We start from the raw sequence: 24,359 nt of genomic DNA, 5'->3' as shown, positions 1-24,359 counted from the left end.
CCTTAATATTTTTAATAAAAAACACCTTTAAATAAGAATGAACATTATACAATGTACAACTAAAAGCCAGCTAGATTCTAAAAGAGACTACAAAGCAGTTGACTTAGCAAAGTAAAAAGTTGACAGAAAGGAATTATTGGTATTGGTAAATCTCAAAAATGAATAGAGAACTTTAATGCATACTCTCTCTCATTTCAAGGTTGTATTTACTCCCAAGATTTTTTTCCTACAAAAATGACTTCTGATTGAAAGAATCCTCTAATTCCAAACATATTATTATTAGCAAAACCTACAGATTAAAAATAAAATTACAATCTGGAAATTTACCAGTTAGTAGAAGTTTCATTCTTTGAGATTTTAAAGTTCAAGTCAGCCATTCCTCCTACAGGTACTCTGTCACTTCCTGTAGTAAAATGTAGCAACTTCTTTTGAAGATCAAGAGGAAATCCAAGCACAACATCCCAAAAATATCTAAAGAACACCAAAGGAAATTTATATAAAATGTCTTGTCAAAAATCCTGCAGATCAGAATAAAGTAATATAAAGTAAGCTCTAAGGAAAAAAACTTCCCTTAAACATACATAATAGCCCTTCATGTGAAGTTAAGGAACGACAAGCTTCTATATATGAATTAGATTTTTGACTAACATTATTATGAAAGTAACATTTTTTTTTTTTTAAAGTAGGCTCCATGCCCAGCATGGAGCCCAATGCGGGGCTTGAGCTTACGACCCTGAGATCAAGACCTGAGCTGAAATCAAGAGTCAGACACTTAACCAACTGAGCCACCCAGGCACCCCAAAAGTAACATCTTTATAGAATTATAAAAGTAGTCCAACAGTAGATAGTACAAAAGCCATTCTTCTCCTCTATAATTTACAAGCCTTATTTTTTTTCAGCACAATGCTAGTAAAATGCTATTTATTTAGTATAGCATCCCTGAAATTCTAGAACCTGTCATTTTTTTTTTTTTTTTAAGATTTTATTTTATGTATTTGACGGAGAGAGGAGACAGCGAGAGAGGGAACACAAGCAGGGGGAGTGGGAGAGGGAGAAGCAGGCTTCCCGCTGGGCAGGGAGCCTGATGTGGGGCTCGATCCCAGGACCCTGGGATCATGATCTGAGCCGAAGGCAGACGCTTAACGACTGAGCCACCCAGGCACCCCCCAAGTCATTTTTTAAACAAGTAAAATCTTGGGGCACCTGGATGGCTCAGTAGGGTAAGTATCTGACTCTTGATTTTGGCTCAGGTCATGATCTCAGGGTCATGAGATCGAGCCCCATGTTGGGCTCTGCGCTGGGTGAGGAGCCTGCTTAAGGTTCTCTCTCTACCACTGCCCCACCCCAGCTCACACGCTCTCTCTCTAAAAAAAGATTTAAAAACGAATCTCTATACTCTTGTATAAACTTATTTATATCATTTTCTCCCAAGGGGACTGCTAAGTGATTTCATATTTAATATTCTCACATTACTTTCTAAAGATAAAATAAGGCAGTGTGGGACTCTACAATATTTCAGCTAACTTACTTGATTCAAAGATTATAAATGATACAAATAAGTTACACTCTCTTTCATCCCCTCTCCAGCAAGCTGACTCTCAGAAGTAGAATGTGCTAACCTTATAGTTAAGTCTGTTTTTGCGTAGCCATCATACTGAGTACTTCTCTGCAGAGCATGCATGTCCAGTTCGGGACTTCCACAGACCAGAATTTCAACCTCTTCTGGACGAAGCAGCTGCCAATAATTATTTTCCAAAAATGATAATAAAAAGTGAGGATTAAAAAAATGAAATTGGAACTATCTTCACTGAATCAAATTACAAAACATATGACTTCTTTATAGTAAACCAAGCCATTTTTATTAAGGAAAAAATCTCCATTTTTAGTTTTCTCCTGAGGTTAAGATATTTTTGCTCCTGAAAATTTATAAATCTTGTCAAACTATGAGGCTCTTCCCTTTGCAAATAGTAATGAGCAGTTTGCCAGAAAAACAAGCAGATGACTAAGCATGAATTCAAATGACAACTCTTCCCCACCCCCTCAGGCCTGCTTGAAACTCTCTTAGCTTATTCCAGCCTCCTTCCAATAGACCACATGCCTCCTAGGGGCACTGTAGAGTTTGGGTACTTGGTTATAGTCTGCCTCGTGTAGTTCACTGGTTTTTTCACCTACATAAGTTGTCCCTCACCTAAAGAGATTAAAACTTAAGAACAGAGACCATGCTGTGCCATTTAATTCTTATTTTCCCTCCCTCCATCCCCACAAGTAGCAGCGTGTCACAGACAAAACCCAGTTAGAGCTCAATGTAAGTGCTCCTTTTTCAAAGGTGCTTTTAACAACAAAAACGTGACAGAGGTTACCTTAAAACCAGTTCTCTCCTGTAACAATAACTCAGATGGAAGACCAAGACCTTCCTCCAAACGCACATACTAAAACTGAGGGGAGATGCCCGTGGCATGACTAGCGCCCCCTGCGTAGCTGGCGGAGAGCAGGGCTTCTTGAGAAGACTCTCACTGACTTTTATCTGCCATGGTGTGCTAAATGGCACTGACCCACCTTCACCTGGCTAAGGCATGTCAGACCAACCAGAGTTCATCCTGACTCTGAGGACACACTACTTCCTATGGGTAAAAGCAGGAAGCAGTTATAAATATGTTCCTCAATCAGAAGTTGTGGCTTCGGCCCTGGGGCTTACATGTTAACTCTGTTTTCTGTGCTTTGTCCCTCAGTATTGAGAACTTGAGCCGATGGGATCTCTTCATCTACTCTTCAGGAAAATTCTTAAAGCCCCGAAAGACATAGTGTAAGACAGAGCTCAAGGAAAGAAAAAGGGAGTTGACTGGGCTTTTCTCCCGTTACGGAATTAAGGCTGAAACGAGAAAGCCCTTTTTACTTCTAGCTCTACCTTTAAAAAGTAAAAAGTATTTCCTATTTTAGAAGCTTATCTATTTAAGGACTTACCTGTCACTATCAAAGTATTACAACATCGAAAGCATCATTTAGCTTTAAACTCACCATCAGGGCATCTGAAGCACACACACTGTGAAATCCGTAATAAAATGCAGCAAATTGCTTATAGATGGATTTGTTGAGGAGAAAGTCAACATAAAGCTGCACATATTCTGGAAGGCAATTTTACATCCATCAGACAGTAAAAGTAAATGATAAATATTCATGCATTTCAATTAAGAAATGGTGTCTACCTACCTTTCCTATTTTGATTGGTAACTGGAATTTTATCACCACCTGGCTTTAAATTGTAGGATTTAATTATTCCAAATTCTTCTTGAAAAACCTGTTGGGAGATTCCAACACAAGATATCTATTGGTATGGTTAATATAATAATAGGCTTCCAGGAACAGGTTCATAAAAATTTAAGAACACCCCCCCCCCCCCCCCCCCAAACTGCAGGGACTTAACCCTCTCCGTGGAGCACAGCTGAATACCTTACTGCTGTTCATCGACTTATGTGGCCGTTTAGGTAACACTCAGGTCTTTGGAGCTCTGTGGATTACTCTGACTTCCATCTCCCAATTACTGTTAGGGGAGAGGAAATGAGACCATTTTGGTCTGATCCATTAGTTTCTGCTCTTAACTTCTTGTACTGAAGCTACAGGAGAGGCTTATTTTTTAGAAGCTGAAAAGCTCTGAGAAGGTAGCTGAATTAAGTCAATATGCCAGGTGCCTAGCAGAGTACCTGCACCCTTGGGGAGTTTCTTTAGGCACTTTCCTTGACTGGTCCTCTACACGTGTCTGCTGTATTGTCTCTGCATTATCAGGTTAAGAACCTTTGTGATAAGGGATGGTGCGTGTTGATTAATCCTCGTTCCTCTTTTCTAATGATAGATATTGAATAACAAATGGCATTTTTCATATATGAAATACCTGGTTAACGGAAAGCTATTTGCCCTTAACGGTACCTGGAATGTCGAATAGAAATCTTCTTCAACATTGCCTTCATAGGATAGGAGTTCACTTAACCCATGGGCCAACTCCTGTAAAAAGAAATCTGTTACCTGTGTTTTTAATCAAATAATATTACCTAAAATAGTTAAGCAGATCTACCATAGTGAACTCATGTGAGATAGAGTAGATATACTCTTTCAGATTTTGAACTAAAGATAATATTTGGGATATATTTTTCCAGGGCACAAAATGTTTGTTAATGATTTCTACCACGTGAAAGGCTCGGAAAAACTCAGGAAGTCACAGAAGAGGAAAACATCCAGTTCAAATGACAGAAGCATTAACTCGAATCTGTTCTTATGCAGTGAGTGAAGAGCACAGTCTCCATCATAATTCACTGCTATCAGCAACATTACTATTTATGAATTCGTAGTATTTTTCAACGTATATTCTTAAAAAATCTGCTGTCTTAGGATTCATCTTTTAAGCATCAAAACACAGTTCATACATGCCACATGGTTTCTACATTTCGGTTACAGTGCCCTTCTCTTCCCCCCAGAGTTGGGAACAGCAGAAGTAGTATTTTCCTATGACTCATGATATCCGTGAACAAAGATTTACAAACAGAAAAACTGACCCAATATCTAAAGATATTTTTCAGGTTTTATGAACAAAATTAAAGTTTTAATTTATTTTTAACTATTAGAGGAAAAGGTAAACAACAGCATAGAATGATCTTAAATACATAATAAATTTTCCATTCTGTTAAAATCAGAAATTTTTATACAAATCTAGGCTGGCATAGATATGGCATGACTGTCATCATTTGCTTCAATTATTAATAAAAATCATGAATGCTGAAAATTATAATTGGGAGTTTGCAATTTTTAAGAACTCCAGAGACTACCAGGTGAACCCAGGGGAAAGGACTTACCATCATCTTTCAGAGATGAAATTTTTAATGACAAAATACAAAGTCAATAGGTTATGAAGTTATGTATTCAGATCTGTTTTATTTGGGATTATAGGCCCTTTATTTCCAGACTTTGTATTTTCAAACCCCTATTTTTGTGGAGAATTATTTTTTGTTTACCTATATTGTCAATCTTAGACTCTTAAATATAATATGCTATTTCTAAAATACTATTAATTACCTGTATAAACTTTTTAGGATTTTGTAAACCTATAATTAGATAAAGAGTGTGTGAATATACTGAATACTGTTTTTACACACCATTTGAATACCCTTCCTGGCCCTATTTAATACAACATATTTGGGAGTGACTTAAGCAGAAGAGATATCACAGTTGCTGATTCAAGGATATGCTCGAGTCTCCTCTGTTCTGAACTAAAACCCTCAAGAGTAATTTTCACAAAGTTAAGGTTGGGAAGATTTCTTATTGTTGCCGCAGGACAATCCTGGTGGTTTGTCTAAGGAAACAGTGGAATATTACTGCATTTATTAGCACCACGCTGTAGGAATCTTGATTCATTATTAAAGGGCCAACATAAGAATATGAAATTAGCACAGTGAAAACTTCAGCTCCATAATATAAAATAATATTTCAGTGTAGTCATTCATAAAATATCCATTATTAACCAAAAAAAAGCTGGCTCTAAATGAGTCAAATTTGAATAGTTTTAATCATAAAATTAGGCAATTTATTGGCAAAAACTAGTAATAAAATTAGAAAATTGGTAAAAAACTTGACAGAAACTTAGTATGTGCAATTAAAAAAATTACAAAAATCTAAAATGAGATGGTACTCAGAGATTAGTCTATTCCCAACATTTTACAGGTAAGAAAATTAAGTGAATAATCCAGAGTCATAGCTGGTGTGCTGCAGATACAAGACTATAGAAGGGAGAACTTTGTTGTCGTCGTTGTTTTTTAAAGATTTTATTTATTATTTGAGAGAGAGTGAGAGCACGAGCCAGGGGACAGTGGGAGAGGGAGAAGCAGGCTTCCCACTGAGCAGGGAGCCCGATGCGGGACTCAATCCCGGGACCCTGGGACCATGACCTGAGCCGAAGGCAGACGCTTAACCGACTGAGCCACCCAGGCGCCCCAAACTTTCAGTTTCTTAATCAGAGTCCACTCTATTAACTTGTGCACTCTCACATCATACTATTTTTCTAACTATTAAGTCATTTTTGTTTTGTTTTGTTTTTTGTTTCTTTTTGAGAGAGTGTGCATGCTCCAGTGGGGGGGGGGGGCACATGGAGGCAGAGGGAGAGAGAGAATCTTAAGCCGGTTCCACATCCAGCACAGAGCCCCACTCGGAGCTCGATCTCATGACCCTGAGATCATGACCTGAGCCAAAATCAAGGGTTGGATGCCCAACCGACTGAGCCACTGAGGTGCCCCACTATTAAGTCTTACAAAAATGTGGATTTATGCCCTTAATTGAAAATATCCTAAACCCAACTTCCAAAAATGTGTCTGATATCAACCCCCTGGGGAGTATGAAGAGTAGTTTTCTAACCAAACATGTTCTGGAGAGATTTCTCAACTTCCACAGGAAGGCAACTCCTACACCAAACTCCCTGGATCATTAAAACACAGGGATATTTAGATAGGAATACTTAGCAACAGAGATTCTCCACATCTAGGCTATTTGCTAAAGATATTACCAAGAATTTTCTGCTGACCAACAGTTATCAAAACTCAGCTGTAAAAAATAATATTATTATAGGGGATTATCAGAAGGGTATGTATAGTATCTCCTCCTCTACTAAATTTTAATCTTTGATTAAATTTGATGATGAGAAATCTAATTTCTGAACAGAGGAATGTTATAAGAGGCAGTACCATGAAATTCATTTGTTGTATTTATTTTGGAGATGTTTTTGCAGACACTGTTACTGATATAGCACAGTATCATCTTAATAAGAATCCACAGAAGTAATCAAGTATTAAGGGCTTTATTATCTCATATAATTGCTCCGTATATAAGTTTTGTTATCCCACTGATCACATAAGGAAACTAGAGCTATAAAGGTTAAACAACTTAGCCAACTTCACTGAGCTAGTAAGTGGCAGAGCCTGGATTCTAATCTCTATCTCTCTCATTTCAAAGCCTGTTCTGCTATGCTGTAAGAGCTTAGGAGTGCAGCAAAGTGGGTGATCTCTCTCTAGGAGGAAGGAGAAAGCTAGATGAAGAAGGAGATGGGTAACATAGGTAGAGGGAAACTATATTTAAAAATAAGAATAGCATTAGGAGAAAGACTTCAGGTGGAAGAGAGATGATTTAGCATTAAGGAATAAGATGCTAATAACTTTATACTTACAGGCATAATTTGACACAAGTCGTCAGTGGTCACACTGCAGATGCCTACTGGTATATTTTGATCACTAGGAATGATGGGAGGGCTCAATAATTTCTTGTAACAGCAGGGGGGGAAACGAATATCCAAGGTAATGCTGTTATAAACAGCTAGTCCCATAAGCTATGCATACTGAATGTTAAGCATTAACATAAAATCCATGACAACAAATGAGTTTTGAATTATGCATCAATCTATTTCTTGCATACTTCTTTCAGACCTAACACTGATTTTAATTAATCCCACATACTTCTTTTTCTTTATTTTCCCTTTATTTTACAGAATATAATTCCTTGATTACCAAAAGTCATGTGAAAAGGGGGGCGGGGTCGGTTGATAGTATTTGATAATTTCCCCAGAAAAATTTATCTAAGATCACAACAGACAGCAATTTCAGACATTTCATAAGTTATTTGACATACAAGAAAACACTTTCTAAATTTATTCTAAGTTTAAATGATGTTGGTGATTTTATAATTAGAAGGAGCAATTTATTCAGAACCCAATGCAGAATACACTACTAATTTTGGTTATCATTTTAACTATTTTAAAACTAAATACAGACTATGTAAAGAGAGCTGAACCGAATAAACATATGGACACGGACAATTACACACACATACACACAGATGTACGCACACGCTACTGATAGGCTAACAAGACAATTACTCTCCTACAGAAATACTTGAAAGGCTTTTATTACTTGGAGTGTACCCAAAGTGTTGAGGTTAAAAACTACAGATGTTATATGTATATACACCCTACCCAATTACATTTTATTTATTACTTATATGGCAGAATGTAACTTATCCATTTGCTGAAAGAGGGGTTTTAAATGTCATATTTCAGCTGTCAAATAAAGAGTATTATATCAAGTTATTAAAGAAGTCATTAATTTTATAGGCTCAAAAAGAAATCTAAACATATGGGCTGGATAAATTACTGAAAATCATTTTTAAAAATTGGAAGACAACGAGTATTTCAATTTGCCAAGGCAGAATGAAAGTTAATAGTAATTTAAGGAATAGATATATTATTTTATAGGTAACCATATCAACAGAGACCGAGCATTGTATTCTAGAGAGAGATACTGAAAATGAGATCTAATATACTTCCATACTTGTGATAATAGCAACAATGATAGTGACCATAATACTATGATGGTTACCATTTATGATCATCTACCACAGGGACAAGTTCTAAGCATTTTTCATTAAAACTTAAAAAAAAAATTTATAACCCTAAAGGCAGGTTCTTAGCAGATGAGGAAGTAGCCCCGTAAGATTTGCCACAGGGCAGTTTCATATGCAGACTACAGTGTTTCATTTCACACTAAGTCAGCCCGTGCTGGTTGAAGCAAGGACGAGACAAGGATGGGGAAATTCTGCTGGACCACTGAGGCATCAGGTGGTGCAAACAGGGTAGATTTTAAAAACCCTGTTTCAATGGCCCTTTTGGTGAAAGCATTTCTAGTTTAAAAAAATTGTTATATTATGGCTCTTCATGCAATCTTCAAAACATTTTATAATTATTATTACAGGTTTCACTATATAACATTTCTTGTAAACTCCAAAGCCTTACTATATTTAAAACTGAAGTATTAGGAATGCAATGCTGGCAGGACTACTAGAACAACAAATCTCTGGTCCTGAAACTTAAAGTGAAAATATGTACAGAACTAACTATATTTTCTCAATATAGAATGTGTGTTCTCAATTTTTACTTCTCACCTTTGTTAGATCTATCACCTACTTACACGATCATAATCCATTATCATGTCACATTTTTCCTATATATTTCCTATACATTATCATGCTTTTTGGGCATCAATCTCACTTTTTATAGTATTTTTGTGAGTGTGCATGTGAGATAAATACACATAATAATGAGATGGTAGTGGCTATAATCATTTAAGTTTAGATTTAATTAATTAACTGGAAATATGCAGCATATGTAAATATTCTTAATGTGCTCACTCTTTTGGGTAATGATTCAATAGAAACTAGTGCCTACTGCAAAAGAAGCCAATTAGTAAACTTATGATTTTATGGATAGCACCATTCTAAAAATGTGATTTAAGCTAAATAAGATCTAATACTGCATTATAAATATTAGAAAGTCAAAATATCATCCAAATCTAAGCTGTGATAAGAATGTAAAGTATGACAAACATATATATCAGGGAATTCAAATAGCTCGTAGTGTAGTGAGAAGTACTGATGACTCAGGCCTTCAGTGAAACTGAAACATTCAACAAATGATCACTGTAGATAACACTATAAATATAGACGTCTAAGAACTGACGAGCACTCCAGATTGTGGAACTTGGTGCTCTGGACCTTTGGACATGACGACATATATAAAATTTCAAAGTAGTTTACCATCTTAATGTGCAGTTTTCTCCCTGCTAACTTTTCTTCCATCCACTTTCCCAATCTTAATATACATTCCTCAGGATTTATTTCAACAAATGCAACTGAACATTCCAAGCCCTAAGATCACTCCTGATTCCTTTGCTCAAGGTGTCCTCTGTAACTCAGGGTGCCCTCTGCTTCAATCAAGGGGCCTGCACACTTCTCTGTAACAAGCCCAGGACAATACAGCCTGGTTTCTAGCCATTCTCCTAAGTCTGTGTCCTACTCTCTCCAGCCCTGTGCTAATCAGATAGAACTGTTCCATTTTTAAACCTCTACCTTGTCTGGGAAGAATACACTGACTCTTTTCCTTCTCAGAACTCCTTAGCACTTAATGTCAAAGAGTCATGAATCAGATGACCTTGAATTGGTGGTCATCTGTCCAGCTAGATGGTAAACATTTTAAAGCTGGATATTTTCCTCTCTTTTAACATAGGTATCTCCAGTGCTTGCTCATTTATTTACTCTTCCCTCCTTTCTTCCACAGACAATTATATTTCTTAAAATTAAAAAAGTTAATGTGGCAGGTATCTTTTCCAATCCCCTACCCAATGCAGGAATGTTGTCTCCACTACACCTGACAGGGATCAGAGGATGGCACAGGGATTTATATAATTTTAAAAACACTATACAATAAGGCCATATACTTTCAATATTCCCATTCCATTCAGTTTTTAATTTGTGTGGACGTTTCCAGAGTTAAGGGCATATTAAAGACCTAGATTTAATTTCCACAATTTCAATTTATTAAACTAAGCGAAATAAGCACAAAGTAAAAGAACAGAAAAATAGCTCATTACGAATGGAAAATATACTTTAATTTTAAAAATGTCCTAATTTTCTGATAAATCAGATAATATATGAAATAGGAAATAACTGTTTTTATTTTGAGATCTTTTCAGAGAAAAATATAAAAAATTCATAATTCCTTTTAATTAATTAAGTCTGGTGACATACAGCTGTGATACTGCAAATAATTGAAAATCTATTAGTAATTTTGACAAGAATGTTAAATCTGAATAAAAGGCTTAATGTGAACAGCTTTCCAAAATTCAGATAAAATTTAAAATCTCTAGTGTACTAGCACCTCCTAGTGGAACGTTTAAAGGATACAATTCCAACCAATCGGAATTCAGAATAGTTATCACATTTAAAACTGCTAAACCAATGGCAGTGTGAATCCTTGTGATATGTAAACATGCCTGAAAAAAAGAAACATAATTTCATTAGCATGACTGATTAAAAAAAATCAAAGTACTAAAAATGTACATAATATCTCATCTATTAGAAGCAAGACATTTCAGCAATAGTTCCATTACAGACCATCTTTCATGTTAAAATATATAAAATATATGCACAATGATGTGTAAGAGCATTTTACTGTTTATTGGCATCCTGAACCAAGGGTATAAATGGGTTAAAAAGAGAAAACTAAATCAGTTGATTTTCTTTTATAAAAACGATAGTTTTATAAGTTATGATCAAAATTAATTTTGAGGATTATCTGGAGATTTTAATTCATCCATGTCATCTCTATTTTCCATTGCCAGAAAGAGGTTATATATACATATATACAAAACAAAGAGTAAGAAAAACACTTAAAACTCTCTTTGAAGAAAAATCTTTTATAGACACTAAGGATTATATAGGTGTTTTCTCTAAATAAGATAAAATTTAAATTTCAAAGCTTACTTTTGTCTTAAAAATTATTTAATGGATTCTTATTTATCAAAATGGCTCAAAATCTAGTGAAAAAGTCTTCAAATATTAGTGTAGAGCAAACTACAGTCTTGTTTTTAAATTCTGAATGTTCTTTATTTCAATGACAAATTTTTATGCATTTAGTTTATTCAGGAAAGATGAGGATGCTGCCTTGCAAATATATACTTTCAGTCTTTATTGTGTAGGATTCCCAGTAAGATAATGAACATTTCAATCATCAGTTTGCTCACTTTTAAAAATGTAAATAACAATCCTTAAATTACTCAACATTTATGGTTGACAAAAAAATCTATAAAGTCATAGGGTAGGTTAAAAATAAGAGTGCCTACTTAATCTAACAATTATGAAGAAACACTGTTCATAAAAACTGAATACTCACCATAATCTGGATGAAAAATTTGGCGAATTAGAAGAAGGAACCATTCTTTAGTCAAGCCACCCATGTCCAAACCAGCTTCCCCTACAAATGTAACTTTCAGCTTCTTTTTTAAGTCTGCTCTTTTCCGGGTTAACTATTTGAAAAAATTATATGGTAGAGAAGAACAAAGGGCAGTAAAAAGGAAATTAACTTTTTTTAATTCTGGGAAATGCATTAGGCAATCTTTATCTTTATTTACAATGTCACAAAACTCACTCCATCCATTCATCCAATAATTTGTCAGTTACTGTGTGAATTAAACATTATTATGTTTGTTGTAGAGATCAAGAGAAAGAATTAGAGGGTCAAGTACCTTGCCCAAAGTTCCTGTCTCCTGGTATCATATTGCCTCCAAGATTTTAATTTAGCAGGTTATATCATAAAATATTTCATTTCCTTTTCTTTAACTTTCCTTCCTGATTTTAAAAATCACATAATGAAATTAGCCATTATCTTATAATAGCCACATGAAGATCTGGCTGAAGCACTGTACATACATGAAGCTCCGTACAAACAAAGTAGGTTTGGGCCTGAGTACACTCAATATCCCCTGGAGGTCAGACCTCTAATTCTAAAGATGAGTAATCTCAGGCCTGGAGAAGTTAAAATGACTTGTTACATACCCAACAAGTAACAAAGGTGGGTCCAGAATCTAAGTTACATATTCAGAAACACAAATTGCTCACTTAAGTGTTCTACATAAAATCCTTTTCTGGGGAGTTAACAACAAACCATTAATAAACATATAAATAATGAACATAAGGCTTATTATGTGAATACACAACTGATTTTAACGATGGTACCAGAGTATGAGGAAGCACACTTACTGGCATACAAAAATGAAAAACAGATTACTAAGACTTTAGTAATACACCATATTGTAGAATTTATTTAAAGCTTTAATCAATTAGTACCATTTTGGAATAAATGATCTATACCTCATCAAGCGAATCACTAACCAGATGTGTCCGTCTTACTTTCATATTTAGAAATAACATGTTCATATCAGGTCTCTGTCTTCGAGATACTTTATCCACCAGACTTTGCTATTTAAAAAAGAAAGCAAACATTTGTACTTTTACTTAAACTATAATTTCATTTAAAACATTTTAGCACTGTAGTAAAAATCACTTATATCCTTCTCTATGCCATCTCTCATATAAATATTTTCATAAACTCAATTATACAAATTATTATTATATATTAATTGTATATATCTTTTCATTTTGAAGCAATGGTAACCAAAGGGGGGTTCAAAATATAGGACCAAAAATAATTCACCTTCTATAGTAAAGAATGTTGCATTACAATTTCCATATGTCTCATCTCTCAAATAGCAACGCTACTTGTTTAGTAAGTATAAACATAAAATGGGAACATTTGAAATGAGGTATATACTATTGATGATGAACCTGGCTTAAGCTTTTTAGATACTGAATTTACTGGAAAAGCACAGTTAATCTACTTTTAGAAAGTAATTTGTCAACATTTATCAGAAACATTAACAATGTTAATACCCTTTGTCCCAATAATTCCACTTCTGGGAATTCTAAACACAAAAAATATGCAGTGAAAAAAAAAATATGCTCATCACAGCACTACCTATAAAAGCAAAACTTTAGAAATATATAATATATGTATCTATCTAATGTAATATAATACAACTATTAAAATGGATGGTTATAATTATGTAAATAACATGGAAAATATTTAAGAAAGGTACAAGTGAAAAAAGCAGGGAACAAAAGTGTGTATACAAAATTGTTTCAACTCTATTGCCTTTTAAAGATAATATAGAGAAGAAATATCAACAGAAAATTTACTAAAATATTAACAGTTTGTGTATGTTATGTTTGGGTAATGGAAATGTCTGGGTAATGGAAATAGGGGTAATTTAAAAAAATCTATGGTTTTTCAAAATATAAGTAATGAGTATGTAAAAAACACATTAAAAATACCTATTAGAAATAGTTAAGTATCATAGGAAGTCTACATGCTTGTACAATTTATAGAATTTAATTTAATTAAATAATTCTTATCAGACTACTTCATCTTCTTTGGTTGGAAAGAAAAATTATTGTAGACTAGAGATGACACTTCAGACATTTTAAATAATGCAGTGAAGTGCTTTAGTAGATAAAATTTTAATACTACAAATCTGTATAAGGCTATGTCCATGATTTTGTAGATTACTATAATAAAACAGTCTAATTCAGAGCACGTCATTTCTCTAATTTAAAGGCTTTTAATAGTTTTGCTTTTTTTCTTCTTCTCTGGGTTCTCCCATTGATGCTCAGACAGATCTCTATTCCTGGGATGGTATCCTACGTTATGGGCCTATTATCCTACCCTTTCCTATGTTATGTTCATAGTCTAGCTCCTGGAAAGCCACCACACTGGAAATATCCAGCAAACAAATTTATACTAAGATGCTAATGGTAGACAAGGCTTAGTGGTTACTCTTCCCATCAGGAATATTGAATAGAAAATGCTTCGAAGGAAAGAAGTAATCCCTAGAAGGTAGAATTTAGATCCAGTCTGATGAGGAAGTTCTTTTTGGTTGGGGAATCTCTTTTGCAACTTCAGATACCATATAAGCTCTTGTTTACATTAACTACCTGTAAGGCTGTTTGTCCTTGTGTCAATAGAATCACCAGCCATTAATTCTAAGTGGTGTGGCTGTTTACAAGTTAAAATGTTGGGAAACACCCATAAGAACAGATAATGCCACTTAACTCTTCAATCTCTCCTCACTTGTGTCCATGCTTGGTGGAAGACAGCCTGTGACAGAGCCTACAGCTGCCACTCTCCTTTTAATTAGAAGAAAATTCCATAAAAGGAGATATTTGATGTTTTAGGTGTAAGTGACATGGCAGAAAACTGCTCAGAGGAACGGAGATAAACTTCTAGCTCTTCAGATTTTCTTTTTTTTACAAATATAAAAAAGTCATAGCCCAAAGTAAAAAAGTACTAAAAAGGCACATGAAATTGCATAAATGCAGCTAACAGAAACTGCCAAATGACTAGCTGTATAGACTAATCTTTGAGCCAATATCTACCCGAGATTAAGTAATAATTCTGATGCCAAATATACCTGTTTAAATTTACTTTTCAGGGGGGTAGAGTGGCTTTGGAACTCCCTTGGTACACACAGGCAATAACGTTTCTTCTAATATTCTCATAGTCAGTGTGAGCTGGCTCTGGGATGTCACCAGTCACTCAACTCTTTTGTCCTGCTCTGTGATAGAAAAAAATACTCACCTTCTGGGAACTGAATTACCGAAGAATAAACATTTCTTATTTTTAAAAGCATTTTAAAGTATTATAATTTATACTTTAGGAATGTTTTTATATTCTTGGACAAGACATGGAAATCATTTCTTTTTATTTTGAGGATCTCTTTAAGACTACTGCCAACCTTCCCTCTAATTTTTAAAGTAGTGAGTGTCCCGAAAGCAGATACTCAAAATATATGGGCATTGAAATGTATAGTCTAGAGCTCTAATAAAAGAAAAACTGCTCACTCAGTCCATCTCTCTTAGATAGCATACGTAAGTTTTCCTGTGCTGGGCTGAGACACGTAAGGACAGGCCCAGAGATAAACTTCATCCTGCTGGGTGGTCTGCCTACAGCCAGTCTGGCTGCTACCCCAGTTTCTATGGGTCTCCATGCCTTTTGGTTTCCTAAGAATCCATAAAACATCTTTCACCTCTCCTGGACATATTTCTCAGTTTCCCAAGGTTGTACATCTCCTAATTTTGGGGTTGTTCCTGTTTGATTTTCATAAAGCCTAGAACATGCGGCAGCAGTTTGAGCGGTGTGCTCGCTGTAGTATCCGCCAGTGCTCTGCTGGCCACCGTGGAGCTGGAATATGGTATCCACGGCATGATGTCCAACAAGTTCCCAGTACTTTGGTCTGTGAGAGGTATTGAATCTTCCGGCTCTATTTATAATATGATGAGGGGTATCTCTTTCCTGTATCATGAACAGGTTTAAGCACTTTTGGAGGGAGTTATAAAATGAATTTTTACTTTTAACATTTCCTGATTATGCTAGAACAATTCACAAGACATTTGATTTATTTATTAAATTATTTACTATATTGATTATAGTCAGCATAAATATGTTTTTGTAGCTGGCTTACCCTTGCGATGCTTATCATCTGTTGTTCTGAGTCTCTTTGAATAATGATTTTTTTTGCAGCTATAGAAATAACGAATGGGTACTGACAGAAGGAAAACCTGCTCAACAAGTGAAAACAGAAAAAGCAAATGGTGTATTTTTAGCAAAATTATACTAAGGGAATATCTAAGGTACCCCTCCTAACAATATAAAACATTACTTTTGTATTGTGTTTTACCATTTACAAAATGACTTTATGTGCATCACTTCTTTTAATCCCCACAGCCTTGTGAAGTCCATATCATTACTAGATGTGCTGTGTGCTCACTCTCTAGAGGAAGCTACATCTAACATTCTGAAATGTACTAACCACGTATGTGGTTTACACAACTCATTTCAGTTTATGTACAGTCACCTGTAGATCATTACCTGTGAAAATATGGCCAACGCCAGAACCCGGAGGCAGAAGTACTCACGAAGGAGGATGAGGACAGAAAGTTCATGTGCAGAAATTATAAAAATCCATTATTACATGGATATTTCTCGTGTGCAAGCTTCAGAAATGAGGAAATCTAGCAATGACTACAGTAGTAAAAAGCAAAGTAATAAATTTAAGATCCATAAAATAAAAGTATGCTGCTGCTGGTATTGCGTTTAATGGTGTAATAGTATGAAATGGTATGTATTTGTAAAGACATGACATAATGATCAAAGGTCAAGAAAATAACTAACTTCCTCCCTTCAGAGCTGATCCCGTGTTACATAAAAAAGCCACAAACTACCCAGAGAAAAATGCATTTAGAGAGAACTAGTAGGTGACAGTGACACTTCAGGAGGCCGACTCCAGCGGAAGTGGCTGCAATGACTCCATCAGTTACAGCTGGAATCCATCCAACTATAGTCAAGCACTGGGTGTGAAGAAGGCATGAGGATGAAACCGGAGACTACCGCCCTAGTGCGAACCACAAATAAAACAGCTTTCTCCAGAACGCAATTGTTAAGAAAAGTTGTTCAGTACTAATGTGTAATGGTTTTGAATCACTAAGTGCTAACTAAAAATTTGGAAATGAAAGAAGTGCAGTGAGCTTCGTAGGGTATATCTTGGTCTTACTATGTATTTTAAAACTGTGTGGCTCAACCCTTCCCTAGTCATGCACAGAAAAAGGATACCACGTGTGTGACACACTGAAATAAACAGACGTGGCTGCTCACTGCCAGAGGTGACTTGCCCTCGGGCTCCAGGTCCCCCTCAGTCCAGGCTGGCTTCCCCCAAACTGAAAGGATCACAGGATCAAGCCCTCTGTAGCTCCTTCTCGGAACACTGGTGCCGTGGCACAGTGGTTAGAAGAGCTCTGTATCAAAAGATGTCACTGAACTATGCACAGTAACTCTTGGAGTTGTTTTGTGGTTTTGTCTACAACACTGTAATCATATGAAGGTTGGAGAAAAAAGTGTCTTTGTAAAATAAATACACTTTGTCAAGAAAATACCCATCCGACAGAACCAAGTCCCCAGAAACAATTCTTGTTTAGTTCTGAGTGCTCAGATGTGGACTGAGATATGTCCAGAAGGCCAGTCTATGGTTTTGGGCCAATTGTGACAGAAAGGGTCCCTGGCAGATTGAACCAATTTATAAACTAATCTGGGGTTTTGAGGTTACTTATATCCCTACCATATCTCTTAAGTCTCCTTTAGAACAGACACACTCTCTAAGATATCACATGGTCTGGGAAAAAGTTACGTTTGGCATAGTCATGCTGGTTTAATCCAAACTGTGAGTGTGGATATAGGTGCAGCATATTAAAGAGTTTGGTCAGGTGTTTTGAAAACCTATTACACTATTGTAGTAAATAATTTGTGGTGAAGCCCTTTCGCTGTAACTCCCATTCTTTTTATATTGTGGATAAGGGACAACCACCTTTTCTACAGAATGAAGGAGAAAAGGAGTGAACTGTACGTGTGTATGTGCGCATGTGTGTGACGACTGTTTTACAACAGGCATTGGCAAACTATGGCCCATGGGACAAATATGGTCTACCACCTGTGTACAGAAAGTTTTCTGGGACACAGACACACCTGTGTATTTACATATTGTCTAACGCTGTTTTTGTGTTACAGAGGTATACCAGAGTTCGTAAAGTCCAAAGAGTCAACAATATTTACCATCTAGTACTTTACAGAGAAAGTTTGTGACCCCTGGACTGGATGACAGCATAAAAAAGAAGAAGATATAAGAAACTTGCATACTAAGATACAACTTTGCCCTTCTTGAAAAGATGTTGTTAATCAAACCAAAACCAAATTAACATGTACATAAATTCAAAATGTAAGAAAAAGAAAATGCTTTAAGAAATATAATGATGTTTCAGGGCTGGATATCTAAACTATAAGTTTATATATAAAGATATGTGCATACTTAAATTTATACAAATTTAACATCCAGTCATTATTTTGAATAGTATTTCATTTAGGTAAGTAATCAAAATGAGCTTCTTATTGTACCTGTGAGAGTTTCCAAAGCTCTGCCAGGTGTGGTATTCTTCCATGAGATCAATGTGATCCAATGTTGAATTATAGAAATCAGTATAAGGAATAAGGGGAGGATGAACCAAACTGTTTGCAGTATCTGTAAAGATAAATTCTAACAATGATCTTTTCTAACATGTGCATGATTCATTCTAATAAGAACATTTTCATGCTCACCAGATAGACTTTATCTAGAAATTCCTATTTTAAGCCAACCGTAGCTCCTAATTAAAAAAGTAGTTTTAAAATTGTGGTTCAGGGGACACCTGGGTGGCTCAGTGGGTTAAGTGTCTGCCTTCGGCTCAAGTCATGATCTCAGGGTCTTCGGATTAAGCTTGCAACCCAGGCTCTCTGCTCAGTGGGGGAGTCTGCTTCTCTCTCTGCCCCTTCCCCTACTTGTGCTCACTCTCTCTCTCTCAAATAAAGAAATAAAATCTTTAAAAAAAATTGTGGTTCAGATGCAGCCAATCATTTCTTGCTTTTATAAAACAGCTTGTGGTGGGGATTAGAACAGTATAGTAAAGGGAGTACACAGGTGAGCCCCTCTTTACACTACTTTTCCATCAGTGTGTTCTCTCCTAGGAGTTCTTGGGAATCAACACAAGTGCCTGTTTTCTTAAGGGTCTCTACTTAGCAGGTCACATGCAGCAGATGGCCAGAATACAGAATACTGCCCAATAAAATGCATAAAGCTTTTTCATGCTATACATTAAATGTGAAATCCATTATCAAAACAGGAAAAAATCACAACTCTTCACTTCAAAGGAAGGTTTTAAAATTTAAGAATGCCTCTACAGTACTTTGAGATCCTTACAGAAATGTCCCTAATATTTAACAAAAGAGAAGACAGAGTAATAAAACCTACTAAGTAAAGCCAACACTTTGGATGCTGATGGGATCCACCAGGAACACTTTGTTATAGGTGGAAATTCTTCAGGCTTTGCAGGAAACAGGCGCAAAGAAATAAACTGCAGCAATCTCTCTACCAATTGTTTGAACCTCTTCTGGGATAATCTGGTAAAGATTTTGAAATAATTCCAATCAAATCACATTTTCTATTTTGGCTATATGTTAGCTATCAAAGTGTATCCTGTACACATAAAATTTGAGAATATCCCCCCAAATTCTATTTCTTAAGTTGCCAAATATTTGAAACGATGCAAATCTTACCTGGAGTATTGTTTCTTAAATAAGAAATAAACACCAAAATTACTATAACGTTAGCATTAGGCATTTCATTTTTAAGGCTTTCAATATTCAGTCAATCCTTGTTACTTAGACTCAGTATTTGCAAATTTGCCTACTTCCTAAAATTTAATTGTAACCCCAAAATCAATATTAGTGGATCTTTCAGTCACGGTCATTTGCAGATGTGCAGAATGGCAAAAAATGTGAGTTGCCAGATGTGCATATTCCCAGCTGAGGTCGAACAAAGAAACACTCTGCCTTCTTGTTTTAGCTCCCATACTGTAAATGAGTATTCTTTACAGTTTAGTGTCATATTTTCCACATTTTTGTGCTTTTTAATTAGTAATTCTGGTGTTTTAAAATGGTTCCCAAAATGTAGTGCTAAAGTTCTGTCTAGTGTTCCTAAAGCACAAGAGGAATGTGAGGTACCTTATGGAGAATAAACTTGTGTTAGATAAAATTTCTTCAGACATTAGTCATAGTGCTGTTGGTCGCAAGTTCAATGCTCATGAATCAATAACTTCTATTAAATAAGATGTCTTTACATGCAATGCAGTAAAAATAAGATCATGTACTTATCGGTTGATGTGGATGCTAGACCAGCAGCTCATAGGAACCTAACCCTGTTATGTCCTGTAGGATCAATGATTCAGTATTTGTTAATTCAGTGTTAGCAGTGACTTTATAGAACATAAATACCATGAATAATGAGAGCCGATTTTATTTAAAATTAATTCTGAAAATATTTTGCCTCTAACATTTTATCAATCATGGAGAAAAGTCATTGTTTATGTGAGTATAGCTCTATGAAAAAACAGACTGTATTTTTTATAAATTCATATTGATGGCTAATCTATATTTTATGATGACGTTATTAGGTAAGGAAAAGGCACTATGTAATGGTGAGACTGACTGATATCAAGACTGATTGAAAAGGCACTATGTAGGGCGCCTGGGTGGCTCAGTTGGTTAAGCGACTGCCTTCGGCTCAGGTCATGATCCTGGAGTCCCGGGATCGAGTCCCGCATCGGGCTCCCTGCTCGGCAGGGAGTCTGCTTCTCCCTCTGACCCTCCTCCCTCTCATGTTCTCTGTCTCTCATTCTCTCTGTCTCAAATAAATGAACAAAATCTTAAAAAAAAAAAAAAAAGAAAAGGCACTATGTAAGTAATGGTGAGACTGATAGGAAATAAAAAGACACAAATTGAAATAGTATCTGAGAAAATCCGGTCACCATCTTGAGCTATATGAAAACCACTGACAGGCAGGTGCTGTGTAGTAAGCGAAAGCAGTGGATAGAAACCTCAATAACAGTTTGCACCAGCAAAATGGTTACTTGCTTTAAAAACAGATTTTTAATTACCCTCTCTGTGGTACTGAGGTATATGTTTATAATCGGCTTTGAAGTACTGCTAATTAGGAGATCATTTCTAAAGACCTGAAAACATTTAAATATATTTTATTATAAAATCACTAATATCAAACTTGAAACTGTACGATTATAAGAGTTCTTATTAATATGACAGAGTGATTTACTTTTTAAGCCAGTGAACCAGGAAATGATGATCAGCTTCCACTAAGGCAGCTATCTGTCGCAGCAAGTGAGCATAGATGACATACGTAGATGTATTACTGAATTGAGGATTCTGAAAAAGATATGACAGATAATTGTGTTAAAATTTTGTTAACGTGTGAAAGGAAAGACACTAAGCTTAATGAACTAAGTGGTACATTAGGAAACTAAATTTGAGATTATGAAATACTGGGTGAAATCCTATAAAACAATAATCTATTTGTTTAATTATTTAATTAACAGAAATTTCGATTTTGGCTGTATAGCAGAAAGAGCATGAGCTTTGAAATTAAGACAAATCTGGGTCTGAGGACTGATTCTATCACTTAGGCGTGTTCCTTAAACTTTGATTCTCAATTTCCTCATCTTTAAAATAGGAATGATAATAGCTATCTTACTTGTTCTAAGTAGTAAAAAAGAAAATGTATGTAAGGCTCCTAGCTCTGTGCCAATCACTATCATCCAATTAAACGAAAAACCTGGTTCTTCCTTGATTAAAAAAAAAAAAGAATGCTAGAAAAATGAAGTAAAAGCTGGTTGTGAAACTTCTGCCACTGTGAGATGAATTAGGTGCATGTCTCACAAAGAACGAGGAGAGAGCCACATCACAGCTTCGGACAACTTTCGAATGTCAAAGGGACACCGAAGTAGTTGCTCGAAGCCTCTAGTTACATCTCTACAACCTAAACTCTTATCACAATGTGCATTTCAGAACTTCATGGAAAAAAATAGTATCATTGAAAAATAAACTGAAATTGTGGGAACTAAGAGAGCACCATGTATTTTTCACAAAACTGACTTCCTGGCAAGGACAAATTCACAATCAGAGAGTGCCTCCTGCTGAGAGCCACCCCAAGTGGTGCTCGTGAGAAGGTACCATGGGCAGAGCTTACTGCTGACTAACAGTCTCACTCCCAAAATCTGAACCTCGGTTGTCATTTCTCTAGCTTTTACTATCTACATACATTTCCTCCCTTTCTTCTAGTTTTGCTTTTGTCCTTCCTACCCTCTACTTTCCCTTCTTATATCTTTCAACTACCTCTTGTCTACTTAACTTCTTTTTCCCACTTTTACTTTTTTCCTTTCTCCCCCTTCTTTTATTCCTACTGTCCATATTTCCTTTTATTGGACATAATATTTAACTAAACACTGTATCTTATTTAACATAATTTTTCTTACCTTTAAATGAGATAATAATATACACAAACACCTTTTGTAAATTGTAAAGACTAATACAAAAGCAGTATGCTAGCTATGTAATAACATACTTCTTTCTCAAAAAAATAATACAAACTAAAAATTGCTTTTCATTTGTCTGGACCTTATTTTTTTGTATCTACGAATCTGTCTCTCTCAAGAGGAAAAAGTTCATCACCTTTGCTTTAGCAAACATAAGCAATCACCTTGATTTTTCCATTAGAATTCTAATGGAAGCATTTATTAAAAATACCTAGAGAAGTTAGAAACCTACTAGTTGGGAAATAAAAGAAAGTTCTGCAGCCCATTAAAGCTAGTTATAAGAGGTTGACTGGAGGAAGAAAAGGTGCTTCCATTCTGCTTGTTCCTGAATACCACAGCAGAAAGGCAAGAACTACATTAAAATTTTAATCCCAAAGATAATTTAGCTTCCCATTGTTTGTTATAACTTTAGTGCTCTGGTTACACTATAATCAAAAAATATCAATAATGTTGCACAAAATAATACTTAGTACTTGATATCATTTCCCTTAACACATGCATAGACTGAGATTTGAATTAGACAACTTCAGTTCTTGCTTTCTTACCTGTAAAAGTATAAAATATGCTCTAAGATCATCTTTTGTTCGTGGACTGTAAAAGAAATAAGCATAATTGATTACAGATTAGTATTTAATCTTATAGCATCTAACAAAAAATGATTAGTACATGTTTTTGTGAGAACTGCATTGGTAAAAGCCAAAAATGAGACTTCAGTTAGTATGTATGATTACTGAGACAGTAACAGATTCATAATATGCTGGGAATATAGGTTCTTCTGTGCTTACTCTTGGCTGGTTCTGAAGACACCTAAAAGATGAATTAAGTAGGGGTGCCTGGGTGGCTCAGTTGGTTAAGCATCCGACTCTTGATTTCAGCTCAGGTCAGAATCTCAGGGTTGTGAGATAGAGCCCTGTGTCAGGCTCCGCACTCAGCATGGGGTCTGAGATTCTCTCTCTGTCCCTCCCCCTACTTGTGCTCTCACACGCTTTCTCTCTCTCAGATAAATAAAGAAAATCTTAAAAGAGAAAGGTAAATTAAGTAGGCTATAACATTTTATGAGGTAAATATCATGACTAACTTGGGAAAGAGTTAAGAGCCTGATGAATAATCAACAATTTTAGAATACTTATATTTTTGTTTTAATAAAGGATAGTTGATATCTCATGTAAGAATACTGATGCTCTGAGGAAAGAAAATACGCTGTGTTTATATATCTATTTCTGAAGTGATAGATATAGAAATATCTGCAAATCAAATCACATGGTAAATTCATCTAGTATGTTTCTAATTAAATTGGAAATTAAATTAATATTTGAATACCTCTGAGATGTAACTAATTTGTAATTTTTTTCCATGTTAATCTGGATTTTCACATTGTCAAATTTGACCAAGAGTTTTTGTTATTCCCAAAGCTGATGAGTGTTTCTTTCTCACCCTCTCAGATTCTATTGAATACACTCTCAAAGATACTCTAAAGTAACTTCTTGAATTAAAAATGATTCACCTATAAGATTACCAGATTCAATTCATGATCCTTGACTGGGTCCAAAACCCAGATATTAAAGAACACTTTTGAGACAACTGGGGAAATTTAAATGTGGACCGCATTTTAGAGAGTACTATTAGAAAAACATTAAATTTGTTTGGTGTGATACAGTGTTATGGTTATGTAGGAAAAGGTTATTAAGAAATACATGCTGAAGTAATTAGAGGTTAAGTGTCATGATGTCTTCATTTACTAAAAAAAATAATTATGCACACACTCATGCACAGGGAGAGAAAGCAAAAAGCAAATGAGGGATAAAATTAACAACTGGTGAATCTAGGTGAAAGGTATATGAGCTTTCATTGTCTTTAACTTTTCTGTGGTTTGAACTTTTTCAAAACTAAATGCTGGGGGAAAAAAGGTTCATCTCCCAGTATCT

The 24,359-nt window shown here is 35.3% G+C and overlaps 1 protein-coding gene across 6 annotated transcripts in view; it reads right to left on the bottom strand.

Moving 5' to 3' along the window:
- The window catches only part of HECTD2 (HECT domain E3 ubiquitin protein ligase 2), a 71,923-nt gene that overhangs the window by 5,056 nt on the left and 42,508 nt on the right, over positions 1-24,359 (bottom strand). The window contains exons 7-20 of one of the 6 annotated variants that reach the window (XM_035024953.1): positions 22,980-23,025; positions 21,159-21,268; positions 19,302-19,450; positions 18,413-18,536; positions 15,933-16,029; positions 12,727-12,834; positions 11,750-11,882; positions 10,762-10,850; positions 7,199-7,357; positions 3,922-3,996; positions 3,208-3,295; positions 3,016-3,122; positions 1,620-1,735; positions 328-471 (exon numbers count right to left, since the gene is read on the bottom strand). In XM_035024953.1, coding sequence (XP_034880844.1) covers positions 328-471; positions 1,620-1,735; positions 3,016-3,122; positions 3,208-3,295; positions 3,922-3,996; positions 7,199-7,357; positions 10,762-10,850; positions 11,750-11,882; positions 12,727-12,834; positions 15,933-16,029; positions 18,413-18,536; positions 19,302-19,450; positions 21,159-21,268; positions 22,980-23,025 — 1,545 coding nt within the window. Of the gene's footprint in view, positions 1-327; positions 472-1,619; positions 1,736-3,015; positions 3,123-3,207; positions 3,296-3,921; positions 3,997-7,198; positions 7,367-10,761; positions 10,851-11,749; positions 11,883-12,726; positions 12,835-14,063; positions 15,027-15,932; positions 16,030-18,412; positions 18,537-19,301; positions 19,451-21,158; positions 21,269-22,979; positions 23,026-24,359 lie in introns of those variants that run through there. The other 5 variants (XM_035024962.1, XM_035024971.1, XM_035024980.1 and 2 more) reach the window with 5 other exon arrangements.

The sequence above is a fragment of the Mirounga leonina genome, unplaced genomic scaffold (assembly GCF_011800145.1).
Source record: "Mirounga leonina isolate KUSES-001 unplaced genomic scaffold, KU_Mleo_1.0 Mir_114, whole genome shotgun sequence".
In the NCBI taxonomy this organism is placed as follows: Eukaryota; Metazoa; Chordata; class Mammalia; order Carnivora; family Phocidae; genus Mirounga; species Mirounga leonina.
The sequence above is the reverse complement of the archived record's forward strand: the minus strand, read 5'-3'. Positions and strand labels throughout refer to the sequence as shown.